At 34.5% G+C, this 15962-nt stretch overlaps 1 protein-coding gene across 1 annotated transcript; it reads right to left on the reverse strand.

The window, feature by feature from the left end:
- LOC130997360 (phosphatidylinositol 4-kinase gamma 4-like) lies at positions 1–2678 on the reverse strand. The gene is made up of 2 exons (XM_057922650.1): positions 993–2678; positions 1–655 (listed from the first exon to the last, which is right to left on the reverse strand). Exons 1-2 carry the CDS (start codon positions 2328–2330, stop codon positions 281–283), a joined length of 1713 nt encoding a protein of 570 aa, XP_057778633.1. The 5' UTR covers positions 2331–2678; the 3' UTR covers positions 1–280.
- Positions 2679–15962: the final 13284 nt, after the last annotated feature.

Here is a 15962-nt window from a genome sequence, read left to right on the forward strand (position 1 = left end):
TGAATCTTCAAAACGAGATTCTTATTCATAAATTCATGATATGCAAAAGAATCTAACATTTTTCAACTAAAAAGGAATCCCCAAATTACCAAAGCCCTTGAAAACATTATCCAATGAATACTGAACGAATGGAGAGAGTTAAAAGATCATGTGCAAATTATCCCCGAGACTCAGAAATTTGAAGGAATTGACATTCACAACCAACGCTAAGTGCATATGTACCAAAACCATTGTACATATACACAAACTTATATACCAATCTTTCCTAGTGGAAGTGGGGTTATAGGTAGTCTTCCAGACGACGATCAATGATGCTCGAAACGGAGTCGAGGAAAGCACCTTCACTCGAGCCGGGGAGGACAGAATCGAGAGCTTCTTCCACAATCTCTTCGACGACAGAGATCCTCCTCACTGTTTCCCTGCACATCATGTTGCCTATGATGAATGGAGTTAGCCCTTTCTCCGCGCCTTTCTTCAGAAGCATAGTGGAGATGCGTAGTACACGAGCACATTCATTTGGGAGATCCCACCCGTAGAACTTGAGCAAGGCAATGTCCTCCTCTGCATCCATCGACCTTATATATTCAAGGGTGTCGATGCTAAAAGGCTTGCGAGCTTGCGGCCAGTAAAGCCAGTCGAACGTGCAGTCTTGAAACTACAATGATGGAAAAGATGGAGATCAGAAAGGATTAAATGACAAGCAAAATCAGTTTTGTATTTATGAGAAATGAAAATCTGTCTCCATAAAAGTGAGGCCTATATCTGGCTTGATATACAGACGTGTTGTGGTTATGATGCTCCCTACGTCTACCATTAGAGTTTTCCCCACAAGAACCTAACCAGATTCAAAGCATGAAACACAAAAATACGACATTTTAACAGAATATTGGAGGTTATCATAGGCGCGATAACATATATTTATGCTCTATGCTTGAAGAAAACAAGTTAAAGTACCCTATAAAAAGTGGTAAATAAAGGTACGTGAGGCTTACATTATATGGCAAGCAATATCCATGATCAATCGGGATGAGCACAGTTCCACCATCTTCACCTTTACTCACTAATATATTTCCTGCGTGTCTATCTGCATTGGCCACCCTCATATCCAACACTGCAATCTTGTGAACTTCCTCGACGGGGAAGGCACCAGGCCCCATATCTTCACAACTTCCATTGTTCTCCATGAACATTTGCAACGAACCAGTCTTGACAGAAACACCTCCAGGATGATTAAAGCCTTCATGTAGGCATTTCACATAAACAGTCGGGGGAACACCAGCAAAGCCCCTAGTCTCACCAGAGAAAGAGCGGTTGCCGCTCTTTGGATGATCAAGTAAAAAGACAGCGCACTCCCTGAGTGCACCCTCACCAACTCTTGTTCCCTTCTTCAACCCTTCTCCATCCTCCGATAAGGGTAGCCCTCGAGGGTTATTCTCAGCCATAGGCTCCTCATCCGCTGGCTTAAAAACGGATAAATATTTAGTACCTGAGGAATCAAGCATAAAATATGCACCCCCAGTGCCCTCCAAAGACCTAATTGGATAATTACCCTGGTCCAATCCTTCCCTAGTAGCATTAATCATATTGCTAATCTCCAGAGGCAATTCAGTCTTTGGGTTAATAATTACAGGCTCCAAAACAGATTCTTTTTCAGGGGCCTTCCTGGGCACATAATCATAGGGCTTACTTACCCTTTCCGCATCACATTCTCTCACATCATTCTGTTGTGGTGCAACAATTGACAACTCAAAGTTCTTTCCCACTGGCGACCCCCTAATTTTAGCAGATTTCCTTACAAACAAATGTATCACAGCATCTGTATTATCCTTAGACAGATCATTTATCAACCTCTGATCCTCAATCGGCTTGCCATTCAGCAACAACTCGTGATCTTCCACAACCTCCGAATTTCTTTCTGCAATCTGACGCTTGACATAACCAACATCCCGGCTCCTTTCCACCTGAAACTCAAACTCTTTCCCACAACATGTTCTCACTTTTATAACCTGAAGGTCCTTGAAGCGAAGGACCAAATGCAGAACATTTCCATCACTCAAACCATAGTCCCGCACGAGGGATTTGCTTCGAGCCAATTCCCTACCACCACAGACCAACTTCTGGTTCCGGCGGAAAATCCCCTTACAGGTCTGGATTCGGAGTTTCACAGATTCAATTGAATCGGACTCCAAAACCCGCATTGGGACCTTGGAGTCCGGCATAGCCACGAATAGCAAAATCGACTCTTGACTATGTTCAGGCAAGAGAGGAGGTAAAAACGTCATACCCTCCTCACGAACCGGGACAATTGAAACCAATCCAGCAGAAGACATTTCTGTATTCTTCTAAACCTCACCTCAGAATCCCCAAACCCTACAAGAAACTACACTACCAAACCCTAAAGAAGCAAATATTTACCAAATCATCATATACACGGCGTTCGTCTTCACACAACAAACTATACCGAAATGTAGGAACCTAAAACTACCCGGAATTCACAGAAACACCACACAAACCCTAATAGGATTCGTGATTGGCCATTCAATCAAAACATGACAAATTGAATAAAGAAAAGCTAAAAAATAAAACTTTTCACAATCGAAGCTTCAGGAATCGAATCAACACAGCGCCTCTGATATCACCGAATAAAAATTCCAGCAGAGAAAAGGGGTATCTTACCGGAGAGCAAGAGCCGAGGCAATCGGCGCCCTCGGAAGAGGTGAAGGAATAAATCGGCGAGGAATTAGAGTGAGACACGGGGTTCGCGGTGATTGAATGGAGAAGAGATGCAGAGGAGAATTGAGAATTCTTTGCCCTTTTTTGGGTGTGTAGTGAGAGAAAGTTTGTGGTTGGTTGGAGAAGAAGAAAGAGAACGCGGTTTTAGCTGGAATTCTGTATTATGCGTTGAATTTCCACCTTCACGGTAAATGTTCACGCAAATTTAACGCCGTTATTCATTTATTATTTTCTGCCCAATAAAAAGATTATTCAAATTAGTTCAAGTTTGGACCAAAAGTTATTATAGAATTTCATTTCATACTAGATAATTAATATTGTTGAATTTTCAAGTTTCTTAAACATTCAAATACAGGCTTTCAGACTTTATTGACTAGAAATTCGTACAACTTAGAGTTTTAAAAAATGGACTTTTATAAATTTTTAAGATTAAAATAGCTATTAAAAATTTAGCAAGTTCTCGGATGGGTACAATTCACTAATAACTTTTAGAATATTTTATTTTACGGATATATATATATATATATATATATATATATATATATATATATAGCTGAACAAAGTAATAACTGTGTACTAACATTTTAATAAATATATGATTTTGTGAAAAGTAACAAACTTCTAATCTAGCTGGTTTCGCATACGGATAATATATGAATATTATTCATATTTTCTCTTTTATTTATAAATTTCTATATATAAGTATCAGCAGGATTTTATAATTATCGGAAACTTAACTTGGGGAAAAGGATTAGTGGATGTGACGTGGCAAAACAGCCCAAATATTTTGATTTCCTAGTTAAAGAAACTATCCGATTTCGTTCCGTCAAAGAATTCTGTCACTAAATTCAAAAATTAAAGTTGTAGAATTTAGAATTTTGTTGGTTTCTCCTAAAAAAAAGTGGTTTCTCCTCAAACCAACAAAATTCTTTTTTTTTTTTTGTAAGGGTTTTGACCACCATCGTTATTTCTCTCTTTGTAAATTGCGACGAAGCTTTCTTTCGGATCTTTCCACTCAACCACTCATAACCACAGTATTCATAAAGGATGGATTGGATGATAGTAGTTTTATTTATCACAAATTCTCATGTGCATTCGGGTGTACAGTGTCATTTCGATAATATGATAGTATCATTTTAATATAGTGTTAGTAACATTTCGTGACAGTGTTATTTATATAACATGATAATGTTAGTGTTAATATCATTTAGTGCAAGTGTTAACGTCATTTTACATTCGAGTACACAGGAGACCACTTCTTTATTTATAAGGGTTGTAATGACTAATGAGTGATTAGCTAACAAGCAAGAGTACGAAGATGAATCTTATAGTAAGGAAATGATTCTATTTCATATGACACTCTTAAATTTTATTATTTTTAAATTTCTTAATTTTTCTTTATTTCTAATTATTCTTTCTTTTATATTATTTTAAATATAAATTAGTGTGTAATTCGTCGAAATTCGATGGAAATTATTTGATATTATAATTTATAAAAAAAAGACGTAAAAATTATTTCATATTACTCCCTCCGTTCCATGAATCTTGACACGTTTGGATTCGACACGAGAATTAAGGAGTTGTAGATTAGTGTGTAGTTAATAAAATACTACAAAAGTGATAAAGTAAGAGAGAGAATGTAATAAAAGTGATAAAGTATGAAATAGAGAGTAATAAAAGTGATAAAGTAGAAGGGAGAAGGTAATAATTATTACCCAAAATGGAAACGTGTCAAGATTCGTGGGACGGCCCAAAAAGGAAAACGCGTCAAGATTCGTGGGACGGAAGGAGTATATTATAAATTATGAATATTTTTCAATAAAATAAGTGTTAACATGACATAGGTCTACGTTACATGTCAAACTAAAATGAAAAAATATGTTAAAGATGACTTTCATCCACACTTACATGACTTACCGAAACATATATTCGAAAAATACGAAATGAGCTATAATGTAAGAATTATGTGACCAAAAAAAGATAGATAACAATTCTCATTCAAACAACTTATAAAAACATCATATAAAACAAATATTGTCTAAATAACACTAAACACTTGCTAGAGTCGTCTTCGACACTTATTATCAACTTATATTATCCCATAATACATTGTAGTCAACCTTCTCCGAAAGGAACCTTAATCTTGAACATAAATTTCTTTGAAGTAGGACATCTTGAATCTCTTTTGGAAAGCAAACTCCTTCAATGTAAAAAAATGCACTCATTAATACATCTTAACATGTGTTTATGTAGATGTGTGTGTGTGTGTTGGCCAAGCGGTAAGGGGTTAATGCCTAAGGTTAAAGGTCTTGGGTTCGAGTCCCCTGTGGTGCAGCCTTTAAATTTCTTTATTTAATAAAATAAAATAAAAAAACATGTGTTTACGTAGATTATTACTTGTATTGATTTTTGAAGGACTTCATTTAATACTGTTAATTTATCAAAAACAAAACATGTGTCTACGTAGATTATTACTTGTATTGGTTTTTGAAGGATCTTGTATTGATTTTTGAAGGACTTCATTTAATACTGTTAATTTATCAAAAACAAAACATGTGTCTACGTAGATTATTACTTGTATTGGTTTTTGAAGGAAAAAATAAAAATAAAAAACGTACCTCTGTTTCTTCAACATTAACTTCTGCGGCTGATTTTCCTACCACTTGCTTACTCTCCCTATCCCATAATACAAAAGGTGAACTGCTAGAGTCGTCTACGACATTTATTATCAACTTATACTTCATTTTTACTGACTCGGTAAAGCTGCTGCAATACTTGCAATAGAATTGTGTCTCTACTTTCTCAAGTTTTCTGTAGTACTTTTTGCAAGAAATATAAAACCAACCCTGCTCTTCATTAATATCAACTACAGTACCACATATCCAAAAGCTTCCACCATATTCAAATAACACAAAGTATTCAACACTTATAAATTATTCAGTTCAGAGATATTGTATGTTTTTAATTGTGATTTTGTTTTATAGCTTCTAAATTCTAACAAAGCTCTTTTATGGTTGTCACGGTGACTCCAGCAGCAAGCTCATCAACAACAATTGAGCTTGTTGCTTGTGAAGTACTTGAAATAACCGTAGTGCTTAATCCAGAGTAAATAAGTCTTGAAATCAAATATGATTAGCAATCGGAAAAAATATATACATATATATATATAGGGGTGGGCTAAAATAAAAACACATTTTAAAATATAAAAGATGAACTATTTTAAGCCCTTAGATCATCAAGATCTATGGTTGATTCATCACCTTATTGGATGAATTCATGGTCTCGAGTTCGAATGCCATAGGTAGCAAAAAAAATATTTTTTGCAATTCATACAGTTACACAGCAAATTCATACGTGTATATATATATAGTATTAATAAAGTAGATAAATGAAAGGTACCCCTGCTTGAACTCATGTATATCAAGTATATCTTTGCTCAACAAAATTTTAGTAACTTGATATCCATTTTGCGCTTTTACAACACATGTAAGTTTAAATATTAACAAAATTCTAAAATTGTGAACTTATTGCTTAAAGTCATAATTACAAATAATTAAAAATTAGAACCCTAGAAACATTAAAGTTAAGTGTTAAGTTAAATACTCCCTTCGTCCCTAAAATAAGTTCATCTTTTTCCTTTTTGGGACGTCCTCCAAATAAATTTCTCTTTCTTTCTTTCCATTTTTGGACAACTACCTCACCACTAATAATACTTTATTTATTCTTATTTTTCACTTTTTCATCACTTCCAATACTAATTATAACACTTTTTCACATTTTCACCACTCTCAATACTAATTATAACACATTTTTCTCCACTATTAATACACTTTACTATTTTTTCTTAAAACTCGTGCCGTCCCCAAAGAGAAACTTATTTCAGGGACGGAGGGAGTAACTATTTATCTTTAGAAACCGATTTTCGGAAATTGATAACAGAGTTACAGAAATTATATATACTTGAAAATATAAATAAAAGTATCATTGTCACTACACAAGTTGAAAATAATTGAATAGATAAAACGGTTGACTCAAACAAAATAAAGTTAAGTGCAATTTCAATTAATTAAATTATCAGCTGATATGACATTTAACTTAATAGTAATCAATAATAAATCATCTTAATAATTATTTGTTAAATAATAAATTAACTTATTAACTTATGAACTTAAAAATTTTGTTGTATAGAAACTTAAGTTGTCCTAAATTAACTTATAATTATAATAAATTAATGTATTTATATCTGAACATTAACATGAGTCTATGTTATATCATCTATGTTGTGTAGAAATATAAGTGTCAAGATTGTACTTATCTCGAAATATACTTAGCCTGCAAAATTGTACTTAATACAATAATGTTGACATCCATTTGACGTTCTTCATATTGTTTCATAATACATTATATATCAGCATATTAATTCTCCCACAGAGTGCAAGAGATTCTCTTTCCCCTTGAACCAATATTATACAATATAGTAAAAAACAACAAAAAATTTAGATTTTAAGAATAAAGAAATAACGACAAAAATGTACATAAATACTCACTTAGTATCTTCTAGAATAAGATCCAATATTATTTTTTCTTTACCATCTCGAGTTGTCGGTTTTGTTGGATTAGGTCTGGAGGCGACATTGCCTATAACATATGCACGAGTCACATTCACAGGACTAAGATTTTGTACTGCATGTAGAAATATATGAAAGAATATAAAAATATTTTATCATTACCAATTGGAACAACATTGCAATATTTTCAATGGCTTAAATATCATCAAAGGACTTGAATGCATAAATGATATTAGGAAACGTTGGATTAGTTTCAACTCTCACTTCGGTGTTTCCATAAAAAGTTGTTTTGTACTTATTTGAAGTAACCCTAAACTTTGATTGATTATGTGTAACACCGAAGTTCCGTATAGCATAAAGCTCTCCTTCTTGAAACTCAGAGGTGAACTTAGATATCATAAATTTTGGTGCTGTGAAATGGTACATAATTCCCTGTAGTTAATTTGAAATAAGTATTTAATAATGATGCTACAGCACAATATTTCAAATGATTTTAGTAAAAGTAAAAGTCAACAAATAAAAAGATGAGGCAGAGCATTAAGAGCAAAGTATAATAGAGAAAGAAATTCGAAGAACTAAATTTTGTAGAATCATAAGTTAAAGATCCAAACGTGATATGCCAATTGAAGTTATCTGATGCATATGGACTATTTTAGATAATTTCCCAATTTCTAATATTTTTCTAAGCATACCTTCTTATAAGTTATATCTATATCAATATGCATTTATGTATTCATTTAATCATAAAACTTGATACATAAATCATACCTCCATATTGTGGAATATGCATTCAAAACTATTTAGCTCATCATTTTTTGTTGAAGGTATGTCATAACATCTTATCAATCTCGCTTTAAGTGTAGGTGTCATTGCCAAAGGGCGAAGCTCGTTGACGAGTGACCACATCCCGACTATTGAAGTTTTTGAATTCAACACAATCCTCAAATAGTAAAAATGTATCACTAAATAGCTCGTCAAACAGGCAAGGTGAAAGGCAAAGCACTGACAAAAATTGCAACATTGATCATAAATTCACTATTAAAACCTAGCAAATATCTTAGCCTAATTGCAAATACAACTCAATATTCATCAAACTATAAAATAATATGCTTATAGTAATTAAACAGCAACGCAAAAATAGTGGCATTTCCCAATATGCTATCTAAATACAAATGGAAATAATATTGCCTATATATAAATTAAATAACATAAACAATAAAGATGCTAAATACAATGAAATAAATAAGTACAATGTGCACCTGATGAGAAATTTTGGTTTGTACAACATTTTATTTTGATTTAGAAATAATATTTAACACCTCAATTCTATCCACATTTATTAATTAAAATCATTTAAAATATGCCCGTATAATACATCTTATGTCGGCTAATCATAATTCAAAGTATTGTACTATTATCTTCATATCAAGAAGTTCTTTCACTTGTATTACAGTAAAACTAAACCAAATATAAGAATCTAAAAATAAGGGAACAAATTACCAAGCTATATTCCTTCGAATTAAACTACCCAAATGAAAAGCTGACTTAAAAGAGATAAGGGAATATTCCTTCCAAACATTTGTGTAGCCTATATGTTATTGTGAAAGCTACATTAAGAGATAAGAGAATATTAGAGGAGGACCCGAGGAACTCACTATTTCTATTGCATAAGTTGTGTAAAGGAATGCTAGAGGTGAAGAAGAAGGTGAAGCCTAGACCCTAGAGATACTGAAGAGAGAATGCATTATGCAAAAACTGCTGGTTCGTATAGTAAACAAAATTATGACTACAGAGGTAACAAAATTAATATTCTAGCATAACACCACTTATCAATTCAAAATGCAGGAAAAAAAATCTAATTATCCAACTCAATATAACACCAAATTCCCAACTATTGATCTAGAATTTATGCCACTAAGCAAGTAAATTCCATATAGCTTCAAACATAATCATTTAAGACCATAATTACCAGATAAATAATGAAGTGGAGAAATTGATAGCAAGTAACGGACGTACAATCCGAGAGAGGAGAGACGATAAGTCTTGTTTGTACCGAAGAACGTGAAGTATAAACAGTAGGCGAGGCTGGGAGAAATGATCACCAAGTCTAAACAGTATAGGATCAACTACACTTTAAAATAACTTGATATGAAGATTATCATATCTCAAAATGCAACTATTTCATAATTTTAAACCGTACCTTAATGTGATAGTAGATTTCAAGGAAACTTATGATTCTTACATTATTATTCTTAGGGCTGTTTATTTGGATATTGGGTATTGGTTATATCCGAACCGAACCGAAACCCGTCGGTTATCAGGTAACCGATACCCGATATTTGGCTAAATGGTACGGTTATGGGTATGAGTATTTAATTTTTTTGGTTACCGGGTATACCCGATAACCGATCGTGTAATATCCATTTAACCAATTTAATTCATTTTAAAATTATAAAATATAATTTTATTAATATAAATATATTTAATTTGATATTTATAATATAACTACAACTTTACATGAAAGGAAATGTATCAATTTAAAAATTAATAATTAAATAAACTTATAAATAGTCAAAGTATAATAGAACAATCAATAATAAACTATTAAACTCTATTAAAATATTAGATTAACTCAATGAAATCATCAACTTGTTCATGGCATCATCGCACAAGGAATCGTGAAGGTGAACTAATTAAATAAGTTCTACTAAATAGCTACCATCTAATATAGCTAACATTTTTTAATGGTATTTCGGTTACCCGTTTAACCAACCCATATAACCGTCCCATTTAATCGATAACCGAATACCATTGGGGTTCGAGTACGGGTAACATAAATGCTAAATTTTGGGTACGTATCGTACCCGACCCGTTCATCACCCTACTTATTCTGTTATACTTTTCAAATGTAAAGCACATGCGAAAGAAAAGTGAAACAATAAACAAATGTTAGAAACTTAGTGAAATATCCTTATCCTAATTTTGATGATACCAAAATCGTTAAGGTTTCTTTGTAATAGACTAGAATTTTTCGAACTCAAGTGTTGGAGTTCTTTTTATAGTGAAGTTAGTGTTTTGAAGACTGAAGACTGAAGATCGGAGAACTGAAGACTGAAGACTGAAGAGCTCGACTGATATTGCGAATAAAGGCTTAGTCAAGCGCTGATGTTTGACTGATCGCGTTTCTCAACTAAAGGATCAGTTACGACTAATTCATTAATGCAGGTCACGTGGATTCAGCGGACTGATACTAAAGTCAAGTATCAGTTAACATTCTTCTTCGGACTGAACCTCCAAAGTTAAAAGGAAGTCACGCACTCCCAAGTACAGCCGCATTAAATGCAGAGATTTCAAGGATCGTTCTTTCTCTGCAGAGCATTCATTTTTAATGATTACCTTTGCAGAGACGTCCTACCTCCTGTACCTTAGTATTCGTTTCTCACTAAACAAGGAACCTCGAAGATTGAAGCCTCAGCAAAGTTCGAATTACTCTCCAACGGATGAATTCTTGAAGACCTTCTCCGCCAACGGATCTATTCAAGACCTCTCCTATAAATAGAGCTCGAGGAACACTCCAATCTTCACCGATTCAAATACACAAGCTGAAACGCTGCCGAACAAGGAACCTCGAAGATTGAAGCCTCAGCAAAGTTCGAATTACTCTCCAACGGATGAATTCTTGAAGACCTTCTCCACCAACGGATCTATTCAAGACCTCTCTTATAAATAGAGCTCGAGGAACACTTCAATCTTCACAAAACGCTGCCGAATTCGTTACTCAGCAAATTAAAGCCTTTCAAAGTTTGAATCGAAGAAGAGAATCCCAAAGCCAAAATCAGTCCACTACTGATTACATACATTCTCTTAGATCTTAGGCAAATATTTTATATCCAAAGCCTAAGTAACTGATTACAGAGAGCATGTTCTCTGTGATCTAGTTGGCAAGTTTTCGAACCTCCTTTCAACCGACCGAAAAGAGCGTTTGAGCCGAGAGAAGTTCAGACCAGTGTTCTGAATCCAAGAGATCTTAGTGCCCAGTGAGCGCTAAGAGTGTTTGAGAAATCCAACCCAGTGTGTTGGTACTGAAGATTATATATTCAATTGTTTCGCTCTGTTGTGCACCCGTAAGCACATGCCTAGAGTGTTTGTCAGTGTGATCAACTGATTGTGGATGTAGGAATTGGATTTCGAACCACTTAAAAATCCCATTTGTCGTTTATCGCTTTCAGTTTTACTTTCTTATTTGTGCGCAAACTCTTTCTCAACTGAAATTGATTAACTGCAATGTGAAACTAAATCTTGACAACGTGTTTAATCACAAAGGCTATTTCAAAAGAAAAGTTTTCTGCTGCCAGTGTTATTAGTCTAACTGATAAATCTTCGGATAGTCAGTAAGACTCATAACACTCATTTGTTTTACAAACCTGACTAAAGCCTAACGCATATCAGTTAAAGTCTTGGACTTAACTGATATCTCTTTACTGAAGAGAGATTCAGTATCAGTCATCAGCCAAAGTTTTCGGTAAAAGATTGTGTTGGTTTGTTTTTAATCAAAATAGCCTATCGGTGTATTCCCCTCCACACACCTATTCCTGACCTTCCGGGACCTAACAACAAAGAATAAGAAACACGACAAAAGAAGAAGAAAGGTACCTGATAGTATATACTTATTCCCTTTAGATATATAGCAATACTTGAAAATACATCTCTATATCATTTACCTATAAGTGTGGCTTGATTTTATAGTTTAAAATAATTAAAAGGTTATAAAATCAGTTTCCACTAGAATTGAAGATGTTATATGGAATTGTGCTTACATTTGAGCATATAAGATATATAGGCAGTTTGAAAGTAGAAAATAAAGAAAGCGGCAGTGAGGTTGCAAGTAAATTCCGATTGTTGAGTGAAATAGGATTCGTTTTTTATAGAAGGGGGAAGGAAACCAAAGTTGTCACTTTTCACTTCATAATTTAGAATTTCATAATATGAAGGAATCTCTGAAAATACGCATTATACAACATAATTTTATGTTAACCACTTAAATTAACTTTTAACATCTCAATATGTAAATAAGATACATTATTACATTGAATAGAAAATAGTACAAATTAAGACTTTCACGAGTTATTTGATAAAACATGGTTTCACACGTTGTATTTACTTCAATTATTAAAACAAAATATAAGATGATTGTAATTTCTCGAAACCAACCTTTCCCATTTTTATTTTGACTCTAAGATTTGACTATGATTAGTGCTCACATGGTAATATCTGCGTATCTTTCCTTCGAAGTTGTCATTTTTTCATGCATATAGATGTTTTTATTCAGAAATTTTATTTTTGTTTAGTGATACTTTTAAAGTTGATCTCAAATAAAAATTAAATTATTTCAATGATTTATGCAAAAGAAACCCAAATAAACTAAGTTAGATAATTAAGCATCCATTTCATTCATTCCCATTTTTCGTACCCCTTACCCCGTACCAAGCACCATTAATTTAGTGATTAGAAATTCAAAAATACTAAAATAATTATATACATTTAAACTAGAATCAATACATTCGCGTGGCCATTTTGAAGAAGAAAACATAAATTTTGGCCACTGATTTGAAAAACATAAAATCTGGCCATTTTTTACGTTTTAGGACTGTTTTGCCCTCAATTAGGGCGGACCGGATTCGGGTTTGCGCACGGGTCAGATACACAGGGCACTATTAGTGCCAAAAATACCACCAGAAAAAATATTCAAGTAAATTGGTACACTTGGCACTATTAGTGCCAATAGTGCCATGCACGAATGGTACTAGTGACCAACACTATTAGTGTCATTACTTGTGCTGATACACTATCTTGTCTTATACACTATTAGATTATCCTTTTAGGGTTTGGATTCTTCATTTAGGGTGACGCACGAATGATACTTATGGTCATATTAGTGTTATTAGTGTCATATACCCTCTATTATGTAGTGATGCACGAATGGTACTTAAAGCATCCACAGTGGTGACTCGATAGGCCTTACTCGAGTGACCACTATATCGAGTAACCCCACTGCAGCCTTGGCTTACTCGAAAAATCGAATAAGCCTCGTTCTCCTTCAAGACACGCGCGTGCACCACACACGCTAATAAAAAAAATCGAATTTTGCTTTCAAACGGCTCTTTGTTGATTTTTCAAGAATTATTTTCCTTCTTTCTTCGGTCATTCGACCGTTGCTGGTTTTTTTTTTTCTCTTCTCCCTCATGTTTCATTCACCAACACAAATTCTCTTATCTCTTCCAACTTTCTTTTCATCTTCCCTCTCAAATTTTTCAAAAAGTGGATCCATATAACCCCAACTACTACGACCCTAATTGGGTTCCCGATCTCTCTGGCGACTATCAACTCGATTTATCGGGTTTCAACTTGGGGAGGAGCCCCCGAGCGGCGAGGAAGAGGCACCGCCCGCCCATAATGCGTCGAAGCCCAAGAAAGGAGGGCGGCGAAAGGAGAAGGCCTACAAGGCGAAGGCGCTAGCAAAGGAGTCGGAGGAAGGAAAGGCCCTCCATCATACCTACACCCTCAAGGATACGGACCTCATCGCCTGAATTCGGACGGAGGAGACCAACGATGCCATCCGAGGTGTCGACCAAAAGGAGGAGTCCTATTGGCAACAGGTTCTGGATCGGGTGAACCCCCTCATCGGCGCCAACCTCCAACACCGGCAAATAAAGGGACACTGGGCTCGAGTGAGTGTAGAGGTGAAGCTATGGGAAAATACTTGGGTGGAGACGTGCGCCAAGTGGCCTTCCGGCCATTCTGACGACATGCTCCGAGAGAAGGCCCAAATTGTCTTCGCCGCTAGGAACAATTCCGGCCCCTTCAGGATGTGGAATACATGGAAGCTTCTCCGGACCAACCAGAAATTCAAGTCTATGTACCTCGAGGGAGACGTGCATTCCTCCAAGAGGACAAAGACTACGGAGATGGGCGACTTCACCACCTCAGCGTCGGGCGAGGAAATCACGTCTTCCCAGCCGATTGAAAACAAAGCGGCAAGGGCGGCTAAGGGGAAAGGGAAGGCGTCGCAAGCCTCGGAGCCTCCACCTCAATGCAAGGAGTACTTAGACAAGTCCGACACCAAACTCGAAAGAATTATTGCCGAGTACGCCAAGAAGAATAGCTCAAGCAGGAGATCCACGATGATCAGATCTTGTTCATGAAGATTCTTGCTAGGCAAAGGGATGAGAGAAATTAGCTTGTTTTTTATTAAGTAATTTTTAATAATGTCTTTAGTTTTTTTTAATGTAATTTTTAGGTTTTTTTAATTAATGCAATTTTAATTTTAAGTAATGGTGTTATTTAAATTTATGCAATTAAATTTAAATGAAAAATACAAAAATCAAAACTAAAAAGATAAAGTAAGAGAATGAGTCATCCCACTGTAGCCTCCTTACTCATAGTGGTCCCCCTCTTCTATCAAGTAAGTTGTTTACTCGTCCCCTTGGGATGGCCTAGTGGTTGGGGTGGTTGCCTGTTGTCCAAGAGGTCACAGGTTCGAGTACTCTCGGTAACCACTAGGTGGGGTGTGTGTGGTTTGTATTATTTATAATGTAATTTCATCAAAAAAAGTAAGTTGCTTACTCAACCATTGTGAATGCTCTTATGACCATATTAGTGCATAACCCGCGCGAAACCTGAATTCGATCCGCCCTAATTAAGGGCAAAATAGTCTTAAAACGTAAAAAATGACCAAAATTTGTATTTTTTAGATGAGTGGCCAAATATAGTATTTTACTGTTTAAAATGATTATCTCAAAAATGGTTTCGATTCCGATAATATATAGAGTGTAATTAATTAATCGATTCCCTAAAAAAATTAAAATAGAGTGTTTCGATATTCATCTCTATTTTCATTATTTGAAAATTTAGATGAATATTAAGTGTTTTTCCAGCTCTGACAAAGCACTTATTTGCTCCTTCCTAAAGTTTTATTACGATGCAGATAACAGTTAAACAAAATAAATAATACTACAATTTAGTAAAATTGTTATCTATTTAAAATTATTGAGTTTACTACGTTACCTATTGGTTATGTTACCTTTGGTTGAATTGTTGACAACATGCAAATTTGACTATTATTCAATTTAGTAAAATTCTTTTAAAGTTGATATCGAATAAAGTGTTTCCTTTAGCATACACCACCCATATACAATTACTGCAATATATTATTTGCAAATTACACATTATAGTATTCTCTCCGTCTCATTACTAATGTCTCATTATTTTTAGACACGAAGATTGAGAAATATGTAGAAAGTAAATAAAGTGAGTTGATGTAAATTATTTAAATATTAGATATAGAGAGAAAATATATTGCCAAAAAAAGAATAAAGCATGTGTAATGGAACATTCTATTATGAAAAATGGGACATTTATAATGAAACGGAGGAAATAATTAACTGCACAATCACTATACAATAATATAAATATTATTCATATAGTGCATAAGTAAATAAAAAAATTTTAAAAGTGCAAACCAATAATATTGATCACACTTATTCTCGTACACGAGTAAGCTCGTGGGCTTAAAGTACCTTGGGCCTATCCTTCAAACTTGGGCCTTCAATTTGAGGTCTAGTGAATATCGGCCGACGCGTTGGCCCATTCATCATTTAAGCA

The sequence above is a fragment of the Salvia miltiorrhiza genome, chromosome 8 (genome assembly GCF_028751815.1).
Source record: "Salvia miltiorrhiza cultivar Shanhuang (shh) chromosome 8, IMPLAD_Smil_shh, whole genome shotgun sequence".
Lineage (NCBI taxonomy): Eukaryota > Viridiplantae > Streptophyta > Magnoliopsida > Lamiales > Lamiaceae > Salvia > Salvia miltiorrhiza.

What these genes read in the sequence shown, in the direction of transcription:
- LOC130997360 (XM_057922650.1), bottom strand. Translation starts at nt 2,330, where the DNA reads ATGTCTTCTGCTGGATTGGTTTCAATTGTCCCGGTTCGTGAGGAGGGT. An exon ending in GATATTGCTTGCCATATAAT is followed by an intron (nt 656 to 992) that starts GTAAGCCTCACG and finishes CCATCATTGTAG; the next exon opens with TTTCAAGACTGCACGTTCGA.